The following is a 26,355-nucleotide window of genomic DNA, read 5'->3' on the forward strand; positions in this document are numbered from 1 at the left end:
TTGGGAGCATATCACACATTGGTGAAATATTTTCCTGTGTTTGAAGTGCCTAAACCTAGACAGGATAGCATCTGCCTTTGGAAACTTTGGAAAGCAGGTACCTCTCTCACTTACATTCTTATTAGATATCTTAAATGTTTCTTGATGTACATCACATGGGACATAGGAGAGAAACTGTTGCTAGAGCATTCATGCTTCTCTCTTTGCAGACACTCAGCCCATCTCCTCAAGGGCTGGACAAGCTTGTGGAGCTGGTGCGCTGATTTTGCTCATGTAGGTCGTTCTTCCCACGTGTGCTGAGAACAAAGGTCTAGTTATTTTTCATTGTTCTTTTAAATACAGTAAAAAGAAATGGGTTTCTTCTCACATAGCAAAGTAGCTGGGCAGTATTGTCACACGGGAGATGAGGTCTGTACTCAAACCCCAAGAGCACGGAGAATGATGGGTTGTCCGTGGGACAACCCATCTTAGTGGGAACGGCTGCAGAGCACAGTGCTGCACCTGCCGTGCTTGGAGCCAAGGGGTTGATGTTCTGAGTGAACTGTAATGGTGGTGTAACCTCATACACAGTCAAGCTGACCACTGAAGAGCCTTAGAAATCTCATGGTGATCATTTTTAATATCATTAAAAACTATGGGTATTTATCCAGCCTTTCGGGCTAATTCCTCCACGCTCATTTTGTTCCTTGATTTGTACCCTAAGCTGGATGTAGCATAACTGAGCAAATTATATTTCATACTTTGGGATTGTTTGATATCAAAGATGCTATTTCTGGATCTATAATTTCATCATCTTAAAAGCAGATGGATTAACATTTGCTTCATTACAGAGTTTGTATATGTTAATAGAAGTTTATAAACTTGATAGTGTTTCTTAAGTGCTTGTGTTTCTTTAGTTGTGGGTGTAGATTGAGTCTCCTAATTATAGTACTCTTCTAGAAGGGGTAGATGAAGTGAATCAGTGTTTTAGGGCTTTATGATTTTTGTCCCAACGTCTAAGGAGGAGTGAAATTCCTCTGTCTACTTCTGTATTCTGAGTATTTTATGAAGTCACTCAACTGAAATTCTTGCTGAGGAAACCACAGGGGTTGGAAGGGGCCTCTGGAGATCTAATCCAACCCCCTGCTAAAGCAGATATCCTGCAGTAGGTTACACAGAAAAGCATCCAGACAAGTTTTTACTATCTCCAGAGAATGAGACTCCACAATTTCTCTGGGCAGCCTGTTCTGGTGCTTCGCTACCCTTATCATCCTCAGGCATCTCTCCCATTCCCCAAGACCTTTCAAAGGTGATAGAAAGCTTCTTGGCAGCTCCCTCAGTACTTTTGGGTTCATGCCATTGGGACCCATGGATATGTGTGTCTCAGATTTGCCTAGATGATCTCTGATCGGATCCTCCTTGATGAAGGAGAAATCTTCCTTTCCACAGACTAGCTCTTATCTCCAGGGTCTGGGATTCCTCAAGGGCAGTCCTAACAGCAAAGACAGAAGCAGAGAAGGCATTCAGTAACTGTGCCTTCTCAGTGTCCTCTGTTAACAAGACACCCACCTCATTCAGCAGCAGACCAACAATTTTCATAGTCTTCCTTTTGCTATTGACATACTTAAAGAAGCCTTCCTTATTGTCCTTGACCTTCCCAGTCAGATTTATTTCCAAGTGGGCCTTAGCCTTGCTCACTGCATCCCTGCATGCCTTGACAACCTTCCTATGTTCCTTCCAAGAGACCAGACCGCTTTTCTGCTGTCCATGGACTTTCTTCTTCCATATGAATTTTTCCATGAGCTGCTAGCTCATTCATGTGGATCTCCTCCCACCCTTACCTGATTTCTTACTCTTAGGAATGCACCGATCTTGAGCTTGGAGGAAGTGATGCTTGGATGTCAGCCAACTCTCTTGGGCCCCATTACCTTCCAATGCTCAAACCCATGGGATGCCTCCAAGTATGTCCTTGAAGTCATGGTTGGCTCTCCTGAAGTCTTGGTTGGCAGTGCTATGTATTGCCTTGTTTCTTCCACATAAGATCACAGAATCACAGAATGACCAGGGTTGGAAGGGACCTCAAGGATCATCAAGCTCCAACTCCCTGCCACATGCAGGGCCACCAACCTCCATATTTAATACTAGACCAGGCTGCCCAGGGCCCCACGCAACCTGGCCTTGAACACCTCCAGGGACAGGCATCCACAACCTCTCTGGGCAGCCTGTTCCAGCACCTCACCACTCTCTCTGTAAAGAACTTTCCCCTAACATCCAATCTAAATCTTCCCTCCCTCAACTGAAAACCATTTCCCCTTGTCCTGCAGTTATCTACCCTTTCAAAGTGTTGACTCCCCTCTTGTTTATAGGCTCTCTTTAGATACTGAAAGGCTGCAATGAGGTCACCCTGCAACCTTCTATTCTCCAGGCTGAACAAGCCCAGCTCCCTCAGCCTGTCCTTATAGGGAAGGTGCTCCAATCCCCTGATCATCTTTGTGGCCCTCCTCTGGACCCTCTCCAACAGCTCCCTGTCTTTTTTGTACTGGGGGCTCCAGACCTGGACGCAGTACTCCAGATGGGACCTCACAAGAGCAGAGAGGGACGATCGCCTCCCTGTCCCTGCTGGCCCCCATTCTTCTGCTGGAGCCCAGGATACTGTTTGCTTTCTGAGCTGCAGGAGCACACTGCTGGCTCATGTTAAGCTTTTCATTCATCAGGACCCCCAGTCCTTCTCCACAGGGCTGCTCTCAAGGACCGCTCCTTTCAGTCTGTATGGATGCCTGGGATTCCTCCGGCCCAAGTGCAAAACCTTGCACTTTGCTGTGTTGAACCTCATCAGGTTCACCCAGGCCCACCTTTCTAGCTTGTCAAGGTCCCTCTGAATGGCATCCCTTCTTTCCCCCGTGTCAACTGCACCACTCAGCTTGGTATCATCAATAAACTTGCTGAGGGTGCACTCGATTCCATCATCGATGTCATTGATAAAGATCCTGAATTCCACTGTCTCATAGTCACTGCATCCAAGGATACCCTCAGCCTTCACATACCCAACCAGACCTTTCCTGTTTTTAAGAAGGTCCAGCAGCACTTCTTTCCACCACCTGTATCAGAAGGTTACCTTCCATGCACTGCAGGAAACTCCAGGACCATGTATGCCTGATAATGTTGCTATTCTGGTAAATATCAAGCTGATTGAAGTCCCCCATGAGAACGAGACCCTGCGATTGTGAGCCTACTTTCTTCTGTCTGTAGTCGGCCTACCATTTGGTGACTGATTTGGCATTGCTAATTTGATAGGTGATAAAATGCATTTTCTAAATTGACATTGACATCTAAATTGCCATTTGGAAGTTTATTGATTAAAATGAATATGTTGATAAATTAAGCCATTGTCTACTCTGAAGATGGTTTTTAAAATAAAATGGTCTGCTGACCATTTTTGGAGAGTTAGCCTTGTAGAAAAAGTGAATGGTGTTATGGAGACAAGTAACCTCTTCTGTGTTACAAACAGCTTTGAATGAGTTGGGAAAAAAAAACACGCTACCACCTTAACCAGATTTCTCATGCAAGAAAACTACTCCTTTCTGCATCTACTGAAATGCATAATCTCTCAGCTTGATTGTTATGGGAATATAGAGAAAGCAAATACAGTTTGAAACTTCTGAGGTTTTCATCCTATCCAGCAGTTGACTGATGTTATTTTGAGACAAGTGGGAGAGAAGAGTAGGAAACAAAGACATTGTGTGGGAAGGAGAAAAACTTTACAAGCTTTGTTTTTTTGTATGGCATCATTATAGTGGGTAAAGATTACAGTGGGCAAGCATTGCATTTAATTTTTACTGTTCTTTAAGAAAAGACTCTGATTCATTGACCACAAGCTTCAATTAAATAGAAATATATTTTTTCACTGATATCTGCTTTGTGTCCAGGTACACCCATGAGGTGTATCCGAATCAGCGGAAATGCACATTAAGTCTGTCTAGTAGGAAGTGATTATTTTTTTTTCAAGTAGAAATGTTTTAATGTTCTCTGAAAGCTGATATGATCAATGTTATGTTCATGTACCAACCTTAATTTAAATATCTGCATGATCTTAATTATACGGGTTTCTACAATTCCTTGATGATGTTTTCAAACATGCAGCTGTTTGAGTTCAGCTATATTAGAATTATTTTCTAGTAATTCCTGACTTCTAATAAGGAATAGGGAATGAAACATAGTTAATGTATAAATCCATCTTACTCCTTAAGCTATGAAATTCTGGTTGGATTGGTTTTTTTTTGTTTTGTTTTGTTTTTGCTGCTGTTGGTTTTGGGGTGAACTAGAAGATTTGTGGAGTGACAAGAATGATCAAAAGCAGATGCAGGTTTCCTAGGCAAGAAACAATTAAGTGTGTCTACTTACCTTTCAGGTTAAAGAAGAGATGACTGGGAGGAAGTTATGGTGATAGTTTATTTTGATCAAATGGCAGCCATTCTGAATCTCTCCCAGTATCGCTTCTTGGGAAGCGTCAGACAAAATTTGCTAGTCTGTTGGTTCAGAATCAAACAGCAGAGAATTTTTCTTTGTGTATCTTGTGGGTAATTGTTGGAACTTGTTGCTATCAGACATTCTGGATGCTAGTAGGGTCAGAGAATGACTGGACAAAGCCCACAGAAGAAAAGGCATGCAGAACTAGTAAGTGTTGGCTCAGCCACAGACCATGTGAAGCTGGACAAAAATTTGGGAAAGTGTCCTTGTGGCTTATTTGGCTCTTAAATTCCTTCCCACTCATCTCTCTTGCTCGCTGCTGGACACAAGGCTAAGTAGATCTTCTTGAATAGATGTGGTACAGCCACTTTTTGTTGCTGTTCTGGAATTAAAGTTAGGGTTTCAATTTGTGGGTTTTGTGCTCTGGAGAAACTTTTTTGAGATGGTAAAACTTTGTGAGATAACTAATAAAAACCAGCTACTTTTCTTCCCAACGCTAGGAGGAGGAAAGAAAAATGGCACAAACTCTGGCCTAAAAATGTGGCAAGAGGAGATAAGTGAAAAGCCAAGTGAGGGTAAATAGTGGGTCTTGTAGGGGACAGTTGTTTTTACATGTTACTGGTAATACTTCTAAACAACCTTCTGTTCTTTTCTTTTTGGCTTTTAAGTTAGGCATAGATCTTAGATTTGTGAACAGATTACACTAATACAGTCTTATTTTCATGTCTTTCAATTGTGACTAAGATTATAAAGTTAAGTGTGCAGATTTTAGGAATTACTGAAGGAATTTGCAAAGTGTGCTAGGGTGTAGCTATTAATCATTTAATCTCTTACTGTTTCTACAACAAGGTAGTGTTGCAGTTTAACACACAGAAAGTACTGAGCTGCTCGTCTATCTTTTCCTTTTCTTCATCTAACGTGGGAGTTTAAGCCTGCTTTAGCAGATGCTAGCTAAAGCCAGCACAGCTGCAGAACATTTGCTTCTTTTTGTCCTTGGGTGCCCATCAGGTGCTGTGGTGGCTGTTCTGCTCATACTGGGGGTGATGGGGCACTGCTGCTCCCTTGCTGCTGGGACATCAGGACGGAGAGACTTGCCCAAGGCAACACTGTGCGTCTGGGGTACTGCCATGAATAACCCTCAAGATTTCCTAAACCTAGTGGAGTTGTCACCTTGTTTAATAAGTTTTTCTTTCACACTGCCTATTCAAAAGGATTTTGTACCACTTCATAATCTGATCCTGGCTAATACCCATGTCTTCAAGTCATCAAACATCTCTGAGGAAACCACTGCCCTTGGGATTGTTTCGCAGCTGGATTTTGGTGCACTGTGTGTTTATATTTTAGTTTGAGTCTGAGTCAAACTAAGGAATTGCTAATGAAATCGATGAATTAACTCATGAATGCAGGTCAGTACGTTCGTTCTGTTTTCTTCCAGAGCGTTCAGTCCATAATGACAGCAGCTTTCTGCTTCCCTGGGATGTGCACCCCCTAGGCTGGTTTGTAGCTGAGCTACAAACTATTTACTAAGGTCCTTTTGCAAAATCCCATTTTGTCTGATGTGGAAGGATCCCCATTCTCCCAGTTGAAATTTGAATGAGCCCTCTGATTTTTGTTTCTAATGGCAGCTCTTTAAGGAATTCAAATTGACACGGAAGCCAGTCATTCTTGTTTATTTTTAAAAATCTTCTAAGAGGTGGAGAATTCCAGCCATACAAATTCTGCTAATCAGCCGTGCTGCTTTTACTTTCCAAAGCAAGCAGCAATTCCTGCTTTGGTCTGCAGCGTTTTTGCCATACTCTGTAATTTTTATTTGGGGGAGTTCCTTTTCTCTGTTATTTGTTTTCTTTCTTTCTTTCTTTGTAATTTTGTATTCTTGTTCACTTTTAGCAGGTGCATGTACTACTCGTTCACAATAAAAAGAATAGTGCAGAATGAAAGGAATCAAGGGTGAGGCTTTTATTAAAAAAAAAAAAAAAACTGAGGAGGAAGTTCACTGCTGAAAGGGTTATTGTAATCAAGTTTATCACGGGAGCTTGCTGTTGTGTAACAGAAACTCTAGCTTGTCCATACCTGCCTTCAAGCATTACTTAATGAAGACAGAAAACAAACCTACCAAAATATTTATGAAATTCAATAAAATCTGTTCCCGAACTCCTGTAGCTCAATATGTTTATGACAGTTCAGTTCCTTGCTGGATTGCTCTCTCCATTTATAGAAAAACCACATTTTTTAGAAAAGTATTTGTTGCTCAGACTTAACTTGAGCATGAGCAGAGCAACGTTCATGCACGTCTCCCTGTTGGTTTAATAATATTGAAACTCATTTATTCAAAAACCACTTTAGCCAGGAACTGCCTAATGAGCAAGGCAAAAGTAGGATATTAAAAAGCCTGCAATAGAGCCAAACAACTTTTTTTTTCCAGTACAGGTACACTGTTGGGGGTTAGACCAGATGATCTCCAGCCCCTATGATTGTGTGGTTTTGTGATCTGTGCTGAATGCTCACTTAGCTCTTTCTCTTGCATGTAGGTTGCTGGCTCATCATCCACGTACCATTCCTTGATTAAAAACTGCCTGCGTCAATCCCATGCAGTCAAATATCCTAGCACGCCTAGAATTAATTCTCTCAATGTGTAAACATTGTTTATTGAGCCCTCTTCTAAAATGAATCTTTTCTCTACAACAATCCTCAGTACCAACTTCAAGCGTATGCTGTGTCTGTCTTTTCTAGCAGAACTCTTACATGCAGTATATTTTTCAGCAGTTGTATGAATAGAGCTGTAGCAGTTTCACCTGTCTTTGTTCTTCCTGTCATTTGGTTCCCTTTTAATAATTCCAGGCACACCCTTTGCTGTTACATCAGCATCTGTATATGATTCATGGATATCAGTGTTTGAAGAACTGCATCTGCTCCTTTCATCCACACTGAAATGGTGGTACCGGGTCATCTCAGTGCCCATTGAACCTGGTCCTCTGCTTCTGATGATGACCTAGGGAGGGATGGAAGAGCAGGGAGCGGTGGTTCTCCCCAGAATCCTTTCACATGCACCAGCAATTTGAGACTGAGACAGTTTTGTACAGCAGTGGTAATGGTACCCATTCTCTACATGGCCTTTGTCTCTGGTATATACCCTGTACTCCAGCAAAGAAATTGTTCACACAGAATTTAGCTTCGCTCTGCACGGAGTCTAACTGCAACCTACCTTAGTTTGGCCATCTCACTTAGGTGGGAAAAGAATGTTATCTATTTCTGAAGGTTTTATTAGTGGTAAAACATTAAAGTGCACTTTGTCTGTGATGGTTCTTGCAATAATTTCATGCCGCTGCAGGTGGGGTGATGATGAGGCAGATAGGTGTTATGCAGAGGGGGAAAAAAAAGAGATGAAAAATATCTATCAGTAAGATTTGTTGGTATGTATTTGAATGGAGTAGCCAGATTAGTAGAAGTGCACAAAAATAGTGGATTGGTGAGGGCAGGACCCCTGCATGGAGAAATAAACTTCACTCATCTTAGGAGTTTGGGCTTTCCAATCACGTTAGGTATCACATAACAATTAGGTCACAAGGTCAGTCAGCATTAAATACTAGTTTGGGTGTACATTTCACAGCTGATTTGTTTATTGCCTTTATTGGCAGTTCTTTGTGCAGCATGGTGGGCTGTATCCCATCCAAGGAGGGCAGGACAGCTTTCTGCTGCAGAGAACAGATGTTGCTCAGCTGAAATAGCTGAGTAGCAGAAGCAAAGCACAATGTACCAGGCTCTGCAGAGCACTTGCTTGACTGCTGTGATAGCTCATTTTACCTTAGCTAGTTCTAAAGCTAGCTAGGGTTCCTGGCAATGTATGTCTCAACGCAGGCTTCATTCAGAGGTGTTTACACACTTAGAGTACCCACTTGGAGTACCCATTTGTGGTACTCTGATGGGCTTTATTAACTTCAGACTAAATATCTTCTGATTTATGGACATGCCTTGCTTTAATGAACCAGCTTCTGGGTTCTATTGCATACACTCTTCTCCAAGCTTCATAACTGGCTGTTTTCCAGATCTTCAGGTTAAACTCCTTTCTTAGTCCATTTCTTGAGAAATTTGACAACGTTTTTCAAATTCAGGCTAGGCTGATTTGGTCTTCTGGAAAGTGATGAGGTTTGCTGGTATTCAGATAGTTCTAAGCATATCTAGACTCCAAATTTCAAAGATCTCCAACAACCTATAAAAAGCCAATAATAAAAAAGGGAAGTAGATTCCAGAATTAAATGGCTGTTAAAGGAATCTCATAGAAGGATGTCTGCTACTGAATGCAAGCAGAACAGGAGAAGGTAGAGCCTTAGAAAACATGCAGGTATAGGAAGAAAACAATCTTCGGGAAATTTGTGATTAAATGAATGATAAAGGGAACTGTACTAGGGAAAAGTACTGGAAAGGAGTACGATAGGGAAAAAGAAAAGAGAAAAGATTTAAAACAACTCTTCAATTCTTTTCAGAAAGATAGAACATAATCACAATAATATAAACAGAAGTGTGAATATGTAAGTAATTACTCCTGGTTTCTTGTCGTGATACAGGAGGTGAAAACTGTCTATACAGTCATCTAAGAAGAGAGTCAGTTAGACCACATTTGAAACAAGAAGCTGTGAAGCCTGCAAGTGAATCTAGAAAGCCAGCCAATTGTATACTGTTTTCTACTTGTTGATCAGCAACATTCTGATACTGTCCAAACAAGTAGGAGAGGCTGCAATCTTGGCTCACCCAAAACAATTACCTGCTGCTGTGATCTGATTATCATGTTAATAGTTTGGCTCACCTGCTTCTGAAAACCAGGTGGTTCTTTTCTAACACAGGTGAAAAATTTCATGTAATTTCGAACGATAAAGGCAACTAATTTAAATAGTGTAATGAGTATATGTTATAATGAAAATCTTATACTAGATGCATCTTTACCAACTAAACATTATATATTCTTTTTCCTATGCAAAGCTGGAGTTGGGGAGAGAGAAAAAAGAAAAGCATTAAGTAGTAGTAATCTTCCACGCTGCTTTCTGTAGAAGACCTGAAGTTAGCTTGTTTGTCATATGTGAGAATGAGGCACAAAAGATTTCCAAGACAAAGCTGTTAAGAAAAGTTCTCAGTAACCTCTGTACCCATTCTGGACGAGTTATGGGCTCTGTCAGCATTGTTGATCAGTCTTGAAGAAATTCCAGCTTGCGAAACACCTGAAAGGGCTATCAGATGGCATGACTTTAAAAGGGTTTTCTGTCAGTCTTCCTGAAATTATTAAGTGCCCTCAAGGGTTTGTAACTGAGTTTTATATGTGGAGTGTTTCCCAGGTTCTCGAAACAAAGTGAGAGCTCAGTAACTCCATGTGCTGATGGACTGGGGAGTTGTCCTAATATTTAACACAGAAACACAACTGCAAATAAGTAATGCAAAATCTTTTAATTTGTGATTGGATAAGTGAAAGTTGTACTTGGATAATGTGTTGTGTGTGGTCTAATCCCCTCTTGTCCAAGGACTCCTACCCTGGGGTTTAATCATGAGGTGCTGGAGGCTTTGCTTTCATTGGAAGGAAGCCCCAGCTCTGAAACTTGCTTTTCTAGTTGATTTGTTGTTTTGGGTAGTCTTTTTTTTTTTTTTTTTTTGCAACTTGCTTATCACTTCATTTGTTTGTTTTGCTGGAAGAGATGCATAGCTAGGTAGAAAGTGATAAAATTTATCAATTTGGAGGTATTCAGAAGCTACCTGGATGTAGGCCTGGGCGACCTGCTCTAGGTTGGACCCAGTTGGTCCGTGATTGAACCAGGTGACTTCCATGGATCCCTTTGAGCCTCAGCCATGGTGTGGGTCTCTGACTTTGAAGGCTGCTGCTTTGCTGTATTTTGCTTTTTTCTAGTATCGTTCTGGCATTTACTGTGCTTGTTGTGTGGAATTTGGGTGTTCTGTTTGTTTTAACCCTCCCAGTTAGTATAAGATTTTGCAGCATAAGAGATTTTCTGTATGAAATCAGACCTCCTTCAGAATTAGGCAGGTGTACGTGGTGACAGATAAGAATTTCCAGGGCTAGAAATGCTCTCTGGTCTCTTCAGTCCTCAACCTTCAAGCCTTCCAGCTCCTTGCTGTGATGTGTCTTGCTGAGATGTCATCTGTTAGGTTCAGCTTACACCTACAGCCCAAAGCTCAGGCGATGGCTGTGTATTCCTGGAAGCACAGGGTTCCATTCATCTTACCTTGTTGTAACTCAGCTCTGCATTGTAGAGGCACGAGTTGTGCAGTCGATGTGGAGTTCGAGAGTTAAGCCTTGGGAAGCAGTAATTGATTTGGTTGGTCTCTGTGGTGGATTAGTGTGTCCTTTTAGAGCCACGTGTCCCAGTTGTGTTCACATCTGTTTATGAACGTAAATTGACTAATAACTGTGTCTGTTTGTTTATACCCTTTTAAAATGAGTCCAATGATAGCTCTTGGTGTTCCTGGGACCTAGAACCTAGGGCTGCCTCCTTAGCCTGATGTGGTGAGAAAAGCTCATATAAAAAGTGATAGGACCCTCAAATTAAAAGCTATGCACCTTAAAGCAGCTCTTGGTTAAATTAGGCTTCAGATAACTTCACTGGTGATAGTTTATTGTTTGAGAATGGGAATGCTTCAAATGACTGAATTCTCGGTGTCTTTATTGTCATCTTTGCTGTGCTATTAAGAAGCTACTAATTCAGCTGCTGTTCATCCAACACATTTCCTTTGTATCTAACTAGGAACATTACTTATGCGATGCTTTTATTTGAATCATCTGGGACTTTCATTTTTTTCCCAAATACACTGGAGAAAAGTGAAATCTGATTCAGGTTTTGTTTTGGTATTCAGTTAACGGCTGCTCTCTTAAGAGGAAGGGAAGCACGGTGAGCCTGAGCTTTTGCAGAGGTCCGGCAATGCGTGTTTTTCTTGTTTCTCAAGATAGTCATGTAGAAGCCTAAGCCACTTTTTAACACCGTTTAGAAAATCTAATGAACAACTTCCTAACTGTTACAAGAAGTTGGCATGTGTAATAGTGACAGTAGGGTTATTTGTTTACTTAAGCATTTATTAATGCTATTAAGCTAGTCTTAACTGTAGTCTGGGGGGAGTGCACTTTAAAAAAAAAAAAGCGGTAACACTCCAAAACTATAAAATGTGAACATTGGCTACATAGCTTATATTAAAAGAAAGGAAACCAAATGATTGGATGAAAAGACATTACTTCAGTCTCACTGTTGTCATAAACATGATTGCTCTGTTCTCAGTTTGGTCTATAAAAACCAGAACCCTGAATTCATTATTGATCAAGGAAGTTCTGAATCTGTGCACAAAGTGTAAACCTCTGCTAAATTCCAATTAAAGAAAAGTTCTTAGGTTGCTCTGAAAGTAATGCCTCCTACTTATTTCTGTGGAAATTGCAGTGGAGCATAGTAACACAAAGTAACTGCTCAGCTACAAAACACTATCTTTCAACAGTCACCACATTAGCTATTTAATTCCATTTAATCATAAGAAATATTTTTTTTTTCTGCAGTGCAGGTAGTGAACCACTGGAACAGCAGGTTGACCATGCAGTTGTAGGTAGTTGTCATCTTTGGAGATGCTCAGAATCCAACTGGACACAGTCCTGGCCAACCTGCTGTAGCTGACCTGAGCAGGGCGCTGGGATCAGATGGTCTCCCTCCCAGCCTCACCCATTCTGATTCTGTTATCTCTTACCTCTTGAGATATTTCACCTTCTATTTAATTACTGTTTTTAAATGCAGTTTCAGTCTTGGAGCATCTGGAAATGTACTGATCCCTTCACTAAGAGGGCAGTGGCTTGGCAGCATGTCTGAACAGCAGTGTTTTATTGGCATTATATGCACTTTATGGGCTTTAAAAGTAGCCAGTGTTTCTCTTTGCAGTACTGCAGCCTGGCTCCATTCTCGCACGTGTGTTCAGTCATGCAGAGTGCTGAAAGAATGCAGTGTTTCTGTAATAAAATAGCAAATTCATTATTAAAATTAATAACAAATACACCAACACAAATACATAACACGCTCTTAACTCTGTTTTGCAGTCGTGGCCTGTATATGAAGAAGTCTACAACAAAATGGTTGAACTTGCAGCATTTTTAGACCTGCCTCGTTTTCCAGATATAACAGACAACTGCTTTCTGCATCCAGATGTATTGTGCATGAAGTACTTGATGGAAGCTAATTTACCTGGTAAATATTTTCCCTAACCTGAACCAATAATGTTTTTCTTCGGTTTATTAAACCCCAGCAAAAAGACTTAAATTACTACTCTTAAAAGTGCCTCCTCTTTTCCTTTTATTTTATACATGCTTAAGCTTGAATTGAAAGCTAATTTCTATAGGAAGTGCCTCCATCAAACATCCAAGCAGGTACTTGAAGGCCCAGATATGCAGTGCTCTGTGGTGCTGACTCTCTGAGGCTGTTGAGTGGATGCTTTGTTTCACATCTTTCAGTAGTGATGTGAACTGAGACTTCCTAGTGGAAGTCACCTGGTTTAGTAACTCTAGGTCAGGGGTTCATGAAGTTCAGCACTGAACGGAAGCATAATATGCAATACTGAACATGTGTTCTATGATACTGTGTATCGGCAATAATTTTAGCACTAAGGAGTGATGCTGTGTGAGAAAACAGCTTGTTTCGCTTGGTTGTTGGTCTGGTTTAGATTTGACAGAACGTACTGCATAAATATGAAGAATTTTTCTTTATTCTAAAATGAAGTCTTGAATATTGACCTACCAAAGAAAGACTGATGACTGCCAGTCTGTGAGCAGTGTGCAGAACTGCCCTGCTGCTGTCACATGCTGCTGTCTCTGGAGATGACTTCTGCAGACAAATAGCCTGTAAATTGAGATTTTTTTCCTAAAAAACATTCTAACAATTAATAGTTTGGGGGTTTCATTTTATTATTTAGCAATTTGTTACACTAAATAAAGCAACTTGGCTTTTCCATCTGCTGACAGCTAGTGAAGAGAAGACAATCACCCCATCAGATGTAGGACTGAAACGCTGGAGTAGGAGCACTATTTTCGTTGCTTTACACCAGTGCTGCAGTAGAGCCTATAGAAAAGCATTTATTTTTCACATTCTGAAGTGCCAATAGAATCAAAGAGAGGCTAAAAATTTCGCATTTCCAGGTAAATTACAGAGAAATAAGGTTCTGAATACGCTTTGGAAGTTAGTAGAAGAGAAGAATCTATTGTCCTTTACTCTTTCCTTGCTTAATAAACTTTTTGTCATATAGAAGTATCTTTTTTTTTTGGTTGTTACTTTCTGTGTGTGAATGGTTTGTATTTTTCTTTTGTAAATGGAAAAAAAGATGATTGTTGTCGTTTCAACTCCTAAAATGAATTGGCGTTGCTTCTCAGGACAGTGAATAACAATGGAAGTGTAGGCTAAATGACCGAAAGTACAAGAAAGTGTATCAGCAGCTGTCACAAGAAGGTTTGTTTTGGAAGTGCTTTTATACTTTTCAGATTTTATTTAACTTCCACTGTTATGTATGAGAGGATTAAATACTGGTTTGTAGAGAGCTCTTTGTAAGCAGCGAGAGAATACAGAGTAGAGATGGATTAAGATTGTACTTAGTCATACGTTGCTAACCTTTGTGGAATCCGATGGTGATGTAATCACCACCTGTATTTCTTGCTGAACAGGAACAGTGAGAAATTTGGGGGATTTGTATCTGTGAAAAATAAGCGTGGAGTAATACAGGGCTGTACGGATAGCGTGCTGCTGCTTTTGGAGCCGCAGCTGTGTAGTTTGGTACAAACCATGGCAGCAGGTGCAATTAGCTCTTACAGGTCAGCTCCAGGTTGAACCTTAGCAGGGAACGTCTGCTTTGTGCCCAGTGCTGCAGTGCCCGGCGTGCTGGGCTCCGTGCCCAGACAGCTTCTTTAAGCAGCCCTGGTTCTCTTAGTGCTGCTATGGCCTGGCTCCGATCCCACATTTGTTTTAAGCTGACAGACAGAAAAAAAAGGGGATTGACAGATTTTTGGCTTTGGGTTTGTTGGCTTTTTTAAAAATCAGTGTTTAACTGTTATTAGGTGTATAGATTTAAGATTTACTTTCCCGGAGCAAAGTTCAGGATGACATAATGCCGTCTTTTGAATAACATTAAGACAATACTAAAAAACTTTATTCTTTTTTTCTATGAATGTATGTCAGTCGTTTTTATTATAACTACAGCAAAGATCACCTACCATCTATGAAAACATCTAGAAATGCTTTTCAGCCTGAGAAAAATGGCTAATTGTTCCAAAAGACAGGAGCGGTGTTTTCCTCTAATGACCACTGTTTTGCACTGCAGAAGTATTTTTAGCTTCTTTCAACTACTCCTTTTATACTCTGCTTTGTATTGACTAGATGAGTTGCACAACTGGACTTATCGTGTGGTCAAAAAGACTTCTATGGGAGAAGCGGATTTCCTGACTCTCACGCCTGGAAATAAATCAGCAAGGAAAGTGAAATACGATGTCCTTGCAGCAGCAGTTATTGTGGTGGTTCTAAAGTTACTGTTTTTATTAGATGATCACTACGAGTGGTAAGTATGTAGGCAGCTCTCTAACAAAGCCCAAACTTTTGTGTAGTGTAAATGACTCTTTGATGACCCTTTCTTCAGTAATGTTGAAATTGTAGTATTTTGTTCAGTAGCATAAAACGTGAACTTGAGGGCATTTTAGACTTCGAATGTTACTTATTTTTACAAATCAGCAGTTTGAAATTGAAACCTGGAAGGAGAATTAGGGTGTATTTTTATCAGCCCCATTTGAAATTCATGTGAAAATTGCAGCATTTGGGTCTACAAAAGGGTCTGAGTTTTCTTTCCTCCTTCCTTTCTTCCAGGTTGCTCTCAGACTTCTCCTCAGAAAGAAAGAAAAATAACAAAGAAGGTGAAGGTACAAAAATACTGTAGTAGAAGCAGCCTTATGATTTTCTAAACCAAATAACTTTGTAATCAGGCTTAGAAAGTCTTAATCCTACTGACTGTTAAAGAGTGATTTTGTCATTTATTCTTTTCAGGCAGTTCTTTAAAGACAATGGGATTTTATTCACATAAAATTTTTTTGGCTTACTTGCTTAATTCTGATAGTGATACCTAAGAATAATACAAGGATAGGGAAGTTTGTACATACTTTACTGGATATGTTTCTGCTTTTCTCTGCTCTCCTCTCCTTTTTGTGCATGTTAGGTGAAGGTGAATGGTTACCTCGTAAAGTGGGAATGCACTTTGATCGTAAATAGCAGATACTTATTAGGGGCATCCAACCACATTTATGATAAAATCCAAACTTGTTTAGTCTTGTTAAATAAAATGTCTTAGTGTGTAACATATTTGAGATGTAATCTATTTTCTTCTTCCAAATAATCCTGAGAGAGTGTGGAAAAGCTAGCAGCAATTAAGATAGAAAAGATAATGGTGTGAACGTAGTTCTTTGAGGGCAGAAAGACTAAATCAAAGATTAGAAATCCTCAGGAAGATCCTCTATGACCTTATCCAGATCACAGCTGAAGACAAGATCAAAGATGTGTTGCAGTGATTTATGTTTTAAGCTTCACATCCTTTTTTTGGTTCATTTTTACCCTTCTGTTACATTTATGTCAATAAAAAAATGACCATTAGTCATACATGAATGCATCATCACCTCTGTATCTAGAGACAGTCCCCACTGTCAACTAAAACCTGTAATTCTCATTTTAAGTGGATATTCCACCTTACTTCAGATCTTATTATTTCACTTTTGTTTCCCTTGAAAACTTCAGGCAGCAGTGACCCGAGTAGAAGTTGCACAACTGCTTGCAAGCTGAGGCTCAAAGCCATTAATGTCTTAATAGGGTTTCTCTCTTATTAACAAGTCTCGTTGCCTTTAGGAATTAACAGCTCACTCTTTGCCCACTTTTTTTCCTTTGAAATCTGCTGGTGCAAAACAATTCATGTGCTGTGTTCTGTTGTCCCCGTTCTTCAGCTGTTGGAGTGGCAGCAGGCAGCTGATGTGAGTGTTCTGTTTGGGCGCTGATCAGTGCCAGAGCTCAGCGCTGCCCCTGGCACTTTTCCAAGCTTAGTGTGCTCAGAGAAATAATGGCGTTTGTAAAGAACCAGTGTATGCTAACTGTACTTTCAATACAGCTATCCTCTCTCCAGTCTTTTTTTATTTTCTCCACTATGCAAAATAGTTCAGCTCCTACAGTTTTTCAAGACAGCCTGGAAGCTGTGCAGTAGGTAGTTGTAGCTTCCTTGTGTGTGTGTGTGTGTGTGTGTGTGTGTGAATATATGTTCTGCAGACTGCACACATACACAGTGCTGTTTATGGTCAAATAAAATGTGATTGAGGCATGTGTGTATGTGTGAGTGCATCGCAGAGCTGTGCGTTTGCCAGTTGACTCAGCCATGTGAATGCAGGACTAGCAGTACCAGCCAGGTGAACAGTTAGTGTCGTGTCCCTGACAGCAGGCTTCCTTGTGACAGATGTTGAATAATTTGTATTAAGGTAAATATAAAAATTCTTTTCTTCCCATGGACCAGCCTCCCAGCACCCTCTGTGTAGGGAGTTCAAAACAGAATTTTATCCATACCATTGCATTTTAATAACTACTGAAGGATCTTTCTTTCCTTTGTTTGTCCATTTGAGGCCACCTATAGTTCTAGTTTGTAAGGCCTCTCGTGGCAGGATAACTTGAATAGCAAAAGCATAGAAAACGTACAGAACTTTGCTTATAAGAACAATATATTCACCATCAGAACAGTTTGCCAGCTAGCTCTTTAGAAATGAGCATGATGCAAGCATCCGTGCAGTGCAGCTGGGGTGATGGGGAAATGCAAAGCCTGGTTAATTCACGATGCAGATAATACACCCACGGATAATAAAAGTTGGTTATTTAAATGTACCCTGTGCCATAGTTCTGTTTGCAGTTCTTAGACTTATTGTACCCTGTTGATCTACTTCAATCCTACACCTCTTTGGAGTATCAATGGTAAACACACTGCTGGAAGGCCTCATGCCATTTTTGCATGCACTGGTATGTATTTGTTCGCATATCAATGAGTGAGAATCCTGTGCTCAAAATATGTGGGACACTGATACGCAGTGAATACAATTGTCTGAATAATCCTTCTTGCCTTGCATCATCTCATGGGCAGCAGGATGGATGGTGGGGGATTGACAGTTTCACCTCCTACATCTGAGCTTCAGAACCTGTTTAAAACTAAGCTTCTACAGTTTCATTAATTCCTTGAAGTCAGATTTCAAACAGAGGAAGGCCAGTTAGTGTTGTGGAGATTTAGTTCAGGTAGTAGTTACACTTAACTTTCAGAAAGGAAGGAGAAGGACTGACTTGTCAAAAGCTAGGAAACATTCTGAGCAGAGGCGTTTCTTCCCACCTGTTATGCTGTTCCTTTCCTGCATTTCTGCTTTTCATTTTCATTTCTACAGAAATGTTGGATTAAGAATGTTTTCTGTAAGCAGATGGAATTTAAGATTTGCCTGCAGGTGGGAGATGCAGAGTCCAACTGCATGATGACCACATTCTGTGTATCACATTTCTTTCACTGCTTCACAACCTAAAACTAAAACATGAATGTTTTATTCAGGTGGTCCATATTTCGAGTTCAAAAAGTGGTACAAGGTTATAAAATGTACCTTGGATGTGGAGCAAAAAAAACTGGATGAAGAAAAAGCCAAGTAAGAGATTTTTAAGTACTTGATAATAATAATATTAAGGTAGATGATTTTAAGTGAAATCCTGACCCCCACAGAAGATGAAAAAGTTTGGAATTTGCTCCATTCAGCACTCTTAGGTGAACAAAGCGATTCCATCCATATCTTAATTTTCTATTTATAGACATGATATTTATCCAACATATTAATTAAACACTTTCTGTGACGAAGTAGCTTATACAACTGAACAATTAACCGATTACAGTAAATCTGGGCTTATGTGCCTCCACTTATCTATGCAGAAAGAGACTGCTGTATGTGTTGGAGGAGGTGGCTTTTAACGGTGTTAACAACAGATGATTTTGTTCTATTTTAATAGCTCCACTTAATTAAGAAATTATTATTTTACATGTTTTCTCCAGCTCTTTTTCCGAACAGTTTTTATTTCTCTTACTTGTAGGTATCTGTGGAAATGTGAGAAGCCATTGTTTTATTCAGTCAAGAAGAAATCTAAAATCCTTAGGAGAAGACGTGAGTATACTCCACCTCTTTCTGCCAGCACAGAAGTCTGCTCCAACTTTTCCCATCATAGAAATTCTGACTGTAATAATATTTACATCTTAAAATACTTTCCCTTCAGTCTTTCATCTCTGGGCACAATGAGTGTAGTACTATTTTACAACCCATGGCTGGAATTCTTCAATGAGCCATTTTCCTCCTGCTTAACTGAAATTGCACCCTTCGTAGCGACCTATTTAACGCAATCTCAGAATTGGCACTTTGTCCTCATCTCACTCATCTGTCAGCTGCCTTTGTATAACTGTGCTCTTCATCATTTTTTGTTGTTCTCCCATGGCTTTTCAACTCTTCTCTCATTCCACACATACATCCCCTGGTTTGTCCTTGGGTAGATCCTTCTGTCCCTCTTCTCTCCTAGTTACTCTTGCAGTCTTCTACAGAAAGTGAGAGGGATTTCTCTGAACGTGGTTTTGCATGAACAGCTGGCTGTTCGTGGTCAGAGTGAAGGTCTGTCCATTTTAATACATATGGAAGTACCTGTAAGAAATCAGGGAATGACTTGGTTTGGAAGGGACTTTAAAGATCATCTAATCCAAACTCATTGCCATGGGCAGGGCTGCACCCACCAGATCAGGCTGCCCAGTGATTAGGTTTTACTTTTTTTTTAAAACAAAGAAGCAAAAATCCACCAAACAGAAACAAACAAAACCAATAGAAACTGCAACACGAAAACAGAAATTTTATTTGCCTAAATAAAAGCCGAGGTTCTTCGTTCAGTATGTGATAGTAATAAGTGACAGGTAGTGGGGGAGAGATGTTAATGTGGCAAGTGATGTTTTTCTCCTTATATACTCTTCCAGTTTCTGGAAGTGACTGATACAGGAGCTTCTAAGCTCACTGTTTAGTTTTAATAACTCATGTTAGACTTACTGTGCAAGAGTGCACTGGGTTTTTAGTCATGTTTTTATGCTTCAAAATTCTGTAGGGGTGATGCTGCAGTTAAGTCACATTTTGTGTAAAAACATGCTTAGGTCTGTTTTTCATTCTGAAATGGTTTCCGCAGGAGCCCTTTAGTTACCTTGTCAATAAGAAAAATGAAAAATCATTTGTTGTTCATCAATTCTGTGCCACTTTAGATTCTCCTTCTGGATCTTCTTCTCTTTGAGATAGGAAAGGACTAACTGGATTACTGAGGCAAGAATCTCACATCATGTCATTTCAACAAGGCAAGATTCATCTAAAAACACATTTCAAATAGTAGAGACAAAGAATGCCTATACAAAGAGTGCCCTAAACCACTCTTGTTCTGGTGTTAATGCAGTTTGTACTTTTGGCTTGTTATTTCTGGACAGTTTTCCTGTTCTTGTTCTTTGCCTGTAATAGCTTTTTGCGCTTTCTATCATTTAGCAAATGCGTACATTTAAGACTCAGGTTACAAAAGCCTTCCTCAGCTTTGATCTTTATGGTTGATTTTAGTGAAACCATCGTCTTTACTCTTGAAAGATAGGCATCCCTCTCCTTGGATCACTTCAAGATATCTTCCTTACCTTTTTTCCATTTTATGAATGAGTTTGTTAGATACAGGTCATAAAAAGAAGCTGGAGCTCTAGCAAGGCTGTTTTCTACCTGGCTTTTTATCCTGGGGAAGGAAGGCTTGGTGGCCTTGTGTGTGGCTTGGTGTTGTGTGTGCTGATCTGTCACTGCACCGCCTTTCCCTTCTGTCCATCAGCATCAATGAAGTATGAAAGTTTGTCATTCTCACTCGCATTTGACATGGGGGGGGTTAGGAGTCCAAGGGTGTTCCCATGGGCTTCTGAAAGGGTGGGAATGGAAAATAGAGAAACCCTATAAAATTCTTACTAAGAAGAAGAAAATCTTTGATTTTTTTTCCTTAAATCATATATTATGATTTTTTTTTTAGTATTTCTCTAATTGTGGAAAAAGGTGGTGTGGCTTTTGGTTTGTTCTGTCTGTTTTTAAATTCTGTTTCCAATTGAAATCTGCACTACTAAAAGCTTCAACTTAAGTCTGTACTTGAAACTTTGTGAATGCTGATACATGAGGAACTACTCATTGTATCTGGGCTGGGTGATAGCACATGGCCAGATAAATACAGCAGAAGGCATCCAGGCATATATGTTCTGCAGGAACAAAATTATCAGCAATATCAGATGGATTTTTCTGCCTGGACTCAGGGAATGCTTTTGTGGCACTCCAATACTATTCTCATTGGGTACTGTGGCATTTTGAATGGTTTTTCAAAATTTTCTTCAAAAACATATGACAAAAATGAACGTTATGTACAGTGGAAGAAAGACAGAACTTTAAGCTTTCTCAGGATTCCTTGCAGGGGATTAAAAAAAAAAATGTGAAGGACACAAATACCATATTATTTCTTTGCAAATTAGCTCAGAACAATGTTCCAAAACTTAATATTTCTGCCTTGTGGGATTATTATCTTTTTCGTCTCATTTCTATTTGTACAGAAATGGTTGAGAACTTGCAAAATCAGTTTGGCAAGTTGTCTGGTTCGGTGCGACCTGCAGGAAGGCCAAATCCATCAAGTTTTCAGTTAAGCTGGTCTGAAGAAAACACAGATGGGTCTTGTTTCCATGGGCACAGCCTGAAGGGAATTTTGCAAGAAAAACATGGTTTACTTACAGCCATCAACACTGACTATTGGCTTTGTACAGATAAACTATGTAATGAGAAGTAAGTATTAAATTTCTGTTAATTGCATTTCGTAAAATCCTCTCGATGGTAAAGCACAGTGTGTTATGTACGTAGATCTCTCTTTTTTCCTTCACAAATGACATGTGGGGTGTGTACACAGCTATGTGTTCACGTACAGTTGAAGTCATTTGTAGAAGGGGGTGTGTGCAGAGTGCTTGGGCTTGGATTGGGAGTAGGCATTGTAATATAAAGAGTGATTAAAGCGAGCTTTTGAGAAGAGAGGAGATGAGACTGTCAGCAACTAAAGTCACATGGCAAGAGCAGCAGCTAGGTAGAAATATTCACTCTACTTCCTTCTTCATAGTACTTCAGAAGCGATTGCATTTAAGAGAATGAGAAAACATCCATTCCTCTCTCCTGTAAGTCACAAAAAAGTGTTGAAAATTTATTTTTAAATCACCGTGCTGCTTTTTTCGTGGCTTTAATCCACATTAGCAGTTAGATTTCAAGTTAGCAGTTAATGCCTCCAAAATGTACTTCAGAATGAAGTAATTGGGTGAGAAAAGGGCTCAAGCACTATTACATCTGAGCTATCTTTGCAAGCAGCCTGGAAAAGCAACATAAGAAATCTGGGAAAAGGAAAGCTCTTGTGCTCTTGAAGTTGTTTAGTGGCTTTCTGTACTAGAGAAATGTGCCCAAATCCTGACTTCACAGGTGTAAAAGAATTTATTTTCACCTACGCGTTTATCAGAACAATCGTGCCATTTCTTAGTGCAGTTATTTACTTCCAAGGACCTAAACAGCAAGGACAGTGATAGGCCAGGTGATGTAGCCTTCCTTCTGCAGGTTGAGGTACCTTAATGTGAAATGAGTTTTCATTTGTGTGCTGTTGAATAAGTGCTGAATGACATCTTAAGTCTTTATCTGAACATGTGTCTGAATGTCACGCTTAAGAGAGCAGTAGTCCCTACAAAATCTCAGTGATACATTCCTGATTTTTAAAAGATTAAATATTACCCTTGAAAATAACTGCCTTTTACATGTGTGCAGCCTTTTGTTGTTTTTTAGTGGATTTATTTGCTTATCTTTATTTTCCTTTTCACATTGCCTTTCACATATCCACCGTGACAGAAATGGGTTGGAATAATGTAAACATAGTGTTGTATTACAAGAGCCTTGGTTGTATGGATTCATTCTTTTGTATGAATAAGAAGCTTTTTCTGCCTTTTTTTTTTTTTAAGGGAGGGGATGTAATAATCCTTTTACCACAAATTTGTGTAAATCTTATATACCCACTGAATGAGAGGGTATTTCGGTGTGTGTTTGCGTGAATAATCTTTTCATGCAAAGTCTGTTTTTAAGCCTGCATTTTCATATGTAATGTATTAAAATGATTGTGGCAAACTGTCTTAGCCTTCATGAAACAAGATTTGAATTTAAACTTTTACCGACTAAATTTCCCATTATATCATTTGCAATGCACGTAATTAGTTATACATCTGACACCTACTTAACTTTGGAGAATGACATCTACTCCCTCAGATATGAGGTTCTGTCCCATGCAAGTGTATGTATGTATAACAGAACTAAAAACAAACTTACAGGTTCTCTAAAAATCAGCGTGGTTTAACTGGGACTGCTGGAGTGCTTCAGTAGTCGGACTGAAGTATTTCAGTGGGCAAAACTGAGAGCGGTTAACTGATTGGTAAAATGTTTCTACGTTTTCTTTTACTTTAAAACTTTTATTTTTAAGCTGAGTTCTAAATTAATTGGGTATATAACTGTGTATGATGCCCCAAAAGTAACACCTCCTATTTATTTCTGTGGAAACTACAAGAGATACAAAGAGCCCAGTAACGCTATTGGAACTGATTCTCAGCTCCAAAACACTGCTTTTCAAAATAGTCACCACCACTAGCCATGTATTTTCACCAGCAAAGAACAAGAGTCTACATGCCACGTTCATAAAACTCTACGCCAGCGGAGCTGACTCACTGTTTCATGGCTGCTATGACAGCATCGTTACTAGGAGAATGTTGCCCATGCGGTCCATCTTCATTGGCCCAAACAGATGGTCACTGGTAGCAGTCCAACAAAGACTGGTAATGTGCTTCATGGTCTTCAAACTGGTAGGAGGCCTGGAGTTACTGTGTTGCAAGAAAAAAGTTGCCCTCTCTGCTCAGTCAGCCTTGCAGTGTAGCAGAGAGGTGATGGTTTGTCCAAGTTCCAGGAAATCCAGAAGGATCACCCCTTTCCTATTCCAATAGACAGTGCACATCACTTGACCTGCTGAGAGCTGTGTCTTTAACTTTTTCCTCGTATGGAAAATTCATATTGCCACTCCACAGATTGCCATTTTGACTCTGGCACATTGTGGTGACACCACATCTCATCACTAGTAATTGTGTGAGGCAGGAAACTGTCAACTTCAGCCTCGTATTGGTGCCATAGGTCCTGAGAAACTTTCATACTGCGTTCTTTGTTTTCCTGTGTGAGCACTTGTACCCTCTTGGTGTAAATTCTGCAATATTCCATCATTGCCACTTACTGTTTCCAGAGCACTGAAGCCAATGTTAAGCTTGGAACACATTTCTCTGGTCAGAATCCACCAGTTCACACAGATGAGCTGTTTGTCTCATGGTGTGACAGCTGTTCATGGCCATCCAGAGCAGGGCTTGTCTTTCTTGTCACTGCTGAAACATACCACCGTCTCGCTGTATTCGCATCCAGTGTTTGATCTCCCTTGTTATTTTGAGATGATAAACTACTACGTGTGAGGAATGTTAAGAAAACAGATGAATCTTTCCCTTACTTTCCACAGATGAAAATGTATTGGAAATTTTGTAGCTCTTTAGAGATGCTCGTAGTGTAAATAGCACAAAATGGGACAGTGGTGTGCTTATGGTTGTGTTTTGGGATTCTTGTGAAAAGTATAACTCCAGTTAATCAGATAGGTGCTCTATAATGTTGATGTAATTACACGTTGCCTAAAAACATTCAGTATAATTTCCCTGCCCTCCCAGTGAAAACTGAGCTCTGACAACTAGACTGCTGTAAGAGTTGTAGTTGCTGAAACTCAGGATTAAGACTGGAGCGTCACAAAAGGTTTTAATTCCTGTTAGCCAAAAAATGCACTGCTGAAATGAGCAGCTTAACTTGGTTTTGTAAGCTGGTGGCTTTCAGGCAGTGTGAGGGCTGTGCAGGACAGGTTTTGGTGTGAGAGACCTCGATTCAGATTTCTAATCTGCCAGGCTTCAGGAGGATTTAAACAGTGACTTTGCTCCCTGAAGTGTGACTCCCATGGCTTTCGTGGCACTCCAGAATAGTGGATCTGATCCTCCAGTTTGAGGTAAAATGTAAATGGGTGTTGGGCCAGAGGGAGCGAGCAAATGACTCTATAGTCTAGTAATTAGCACACTTGCCCATAAATTGGGAAAGACAGGTTCCAGTCCTTGTTCTGGTGAATATTTAAGACCGCTGCTCTGAATCAGACAGAGGGGAAATGAAAGTTCTGCTTCTCCACATCCCTGGGCAACACCTTGTAAGTGAGAGGATGCATAGGGTTTAGGCAGGGAATAGCACCTGAGTCTTCATATGAATATAAAGGGTTTTTTAATTGAAACAGCTGGGTTTTTTTAGGACAGAACTGACATGGTAGATCAGAATTGTGGTTTACACAGCTGATAAAATGTTGGTATTTTCCTCTAATTACAATTGTGTATGTAAATGTTTGCAAAATACTAACTAAATACACTTGTAATTCGGGGCTTTCTTTTTTCCCTTCTTTCTTTTCAGATTGTGTGGTCATCTGGCTCACTACAGAGAAGAGGACTTTCCCAAGAGTTACCATTTTGTACTGAGACTTTTCTCCTTTCTTCTGAGGATACAGCCTTCCTCCATCCACGAAGAGGTGTGTGTGATAGAACACAAACTTTTTAATAAAAAACTCTATAAAAAGCCAAAATACAACAGGAGCCTAAGAAAGAAAAAGACCTAAATATTATAGTATTAAAGCTGTGTGAATTGGTTTGATCCCAAACCGTGCTATTCAAACTGATACTGATGCTTTTGCCTGCATAGAAATCTTCTGTTAAGGTTCTAGTGCTGACATCTACTACTGCAGTTAAGCTGTAGTGTCATGTTATCCATCATTTAAGTTGCCGGTTTTCAGCTGTGAGCTACCCAGGAAACTGTTTACCAAGATTTATTTCCTCACGTTGTAGCAGGGCCGACAGGAAGCTATGAAATTACCATTTTTTCATATAATTGTACATGCTTTGAATGTATTGCATGGCACATTGGCATCTAATTGCAATGCAAGGCTTTGCAATTAAAATGCTTTTTATTTTTTTACTGACTTGTACGACAGCAACTTCATTTCTAGAAAGTAATGTTTACTTTGTTTTGAAAGAGTGTGTTAATAAATAAAAGGAGCAGGTGGACAATGTTCTCTGTGCAGTGAGTTGTTCAGCTTTTCTTTCTTAACTGCCTGATGTGGCGGTTCTGGCACTGCTTTCAATGTTTCTCTGCATCCCGAGTATCTCCTTGTCTCTTCTTAAGCCTGAGCCTCTCATTCAAGTGTACACAAATTGGGTCCGTGTTCCACTCCAGGCTCCACAGCTTTTGTAGCTTCTTTTATACCTGGAACCCTCCCTCCTGTTTCTTACACAACAGTGCCTGCCAGGTCCTCCTGGAGTGACAGGAGGACCTTCTTTCACAGCACTGCTCTCTTTTGAGTTGTACTTCATTTCTTCTGATCACTTTGTATCATAGCACCTTCACCACTTGTGCCTCAGCCATTCTCCCAGTTTCTCATGCTTAATCTTATTTATGCACCATGTTTTTATTCTATCCCAGACAACAAGTAAATGAAGTTGGGTGCTACCACTACATGAAAGACACCATAACATATGCGTATGTTGAACAGAGATGTTGAGTAGATATACAGATGAGTAATACTGCTTTCAGTTGAATGAAATAGAATTCAGTAGCTCCGTCTGTCAGTACGAAGTACAGAAGATGCCAAATGCACTTGATCAATAACA

General features: G+C 40.0%; 1 protein-coding gene across 1 annotated transcript in view; it reads left to right on the forward strand.

Moving 5' to 3' along the window:
- Positions 1-25,757, forward strand: part of TAF1B (TATA-box binding protein associated factor, RNA polymerase I subunit B) — a 44,634-nt gene extending 18,877 nt beyond the window's left edge. The window contains exons 7-13 of the mRNA XM_019613276.2: positions 12,509-12,656; positions 14,829-15,006; positions 15,309-15,355; positions 18,052-18,142; positions 18,579-18,649; positions 21,124-21,349; positions 25,106-25,757. Coding sequence (XP_019468821.1) covers positions 12,509-12,656; positions 14,829-15,006; positions 15,309-15,355; positions 18,052-18,142; positions 18,579-18,649; positions 21,124-21,349; positions 25,106-25,307 — 963 coding nt within the window. The 3' untranslated portion in view covers positions 25,308-25,757. The remainder of the gene's footprint in view (positions 1-12,508; positions 12,657-14,828; positions 15,007-15,308; positions 15,356-18,051; positions 18,143-18,578; positions 18,650-21,123; positions 21,350-25,105) is intronic.
- The last annotated feature ends 598 nt before the right edge of the window (positions 25,758-26,355 follow it).

This window comes from Meleagris gallopavo, chromosome 2 (genome assembly GCF_000146605.3).
Source record: "Meleagris gallopavo isolate NT-WF06-2002-E0010 breed Aviagen turkey brand Nicholas breeding stock chromosome 2, Turkey_5.1, whole genome shotgun sequence".
NCBI classification, from domain to species: domain Eukaryota; kingdom Metazoa; phylum Chordata; class Aves; order Galliformes; family Phasianidae; genus Meleagris; species Meleagris gallopavo.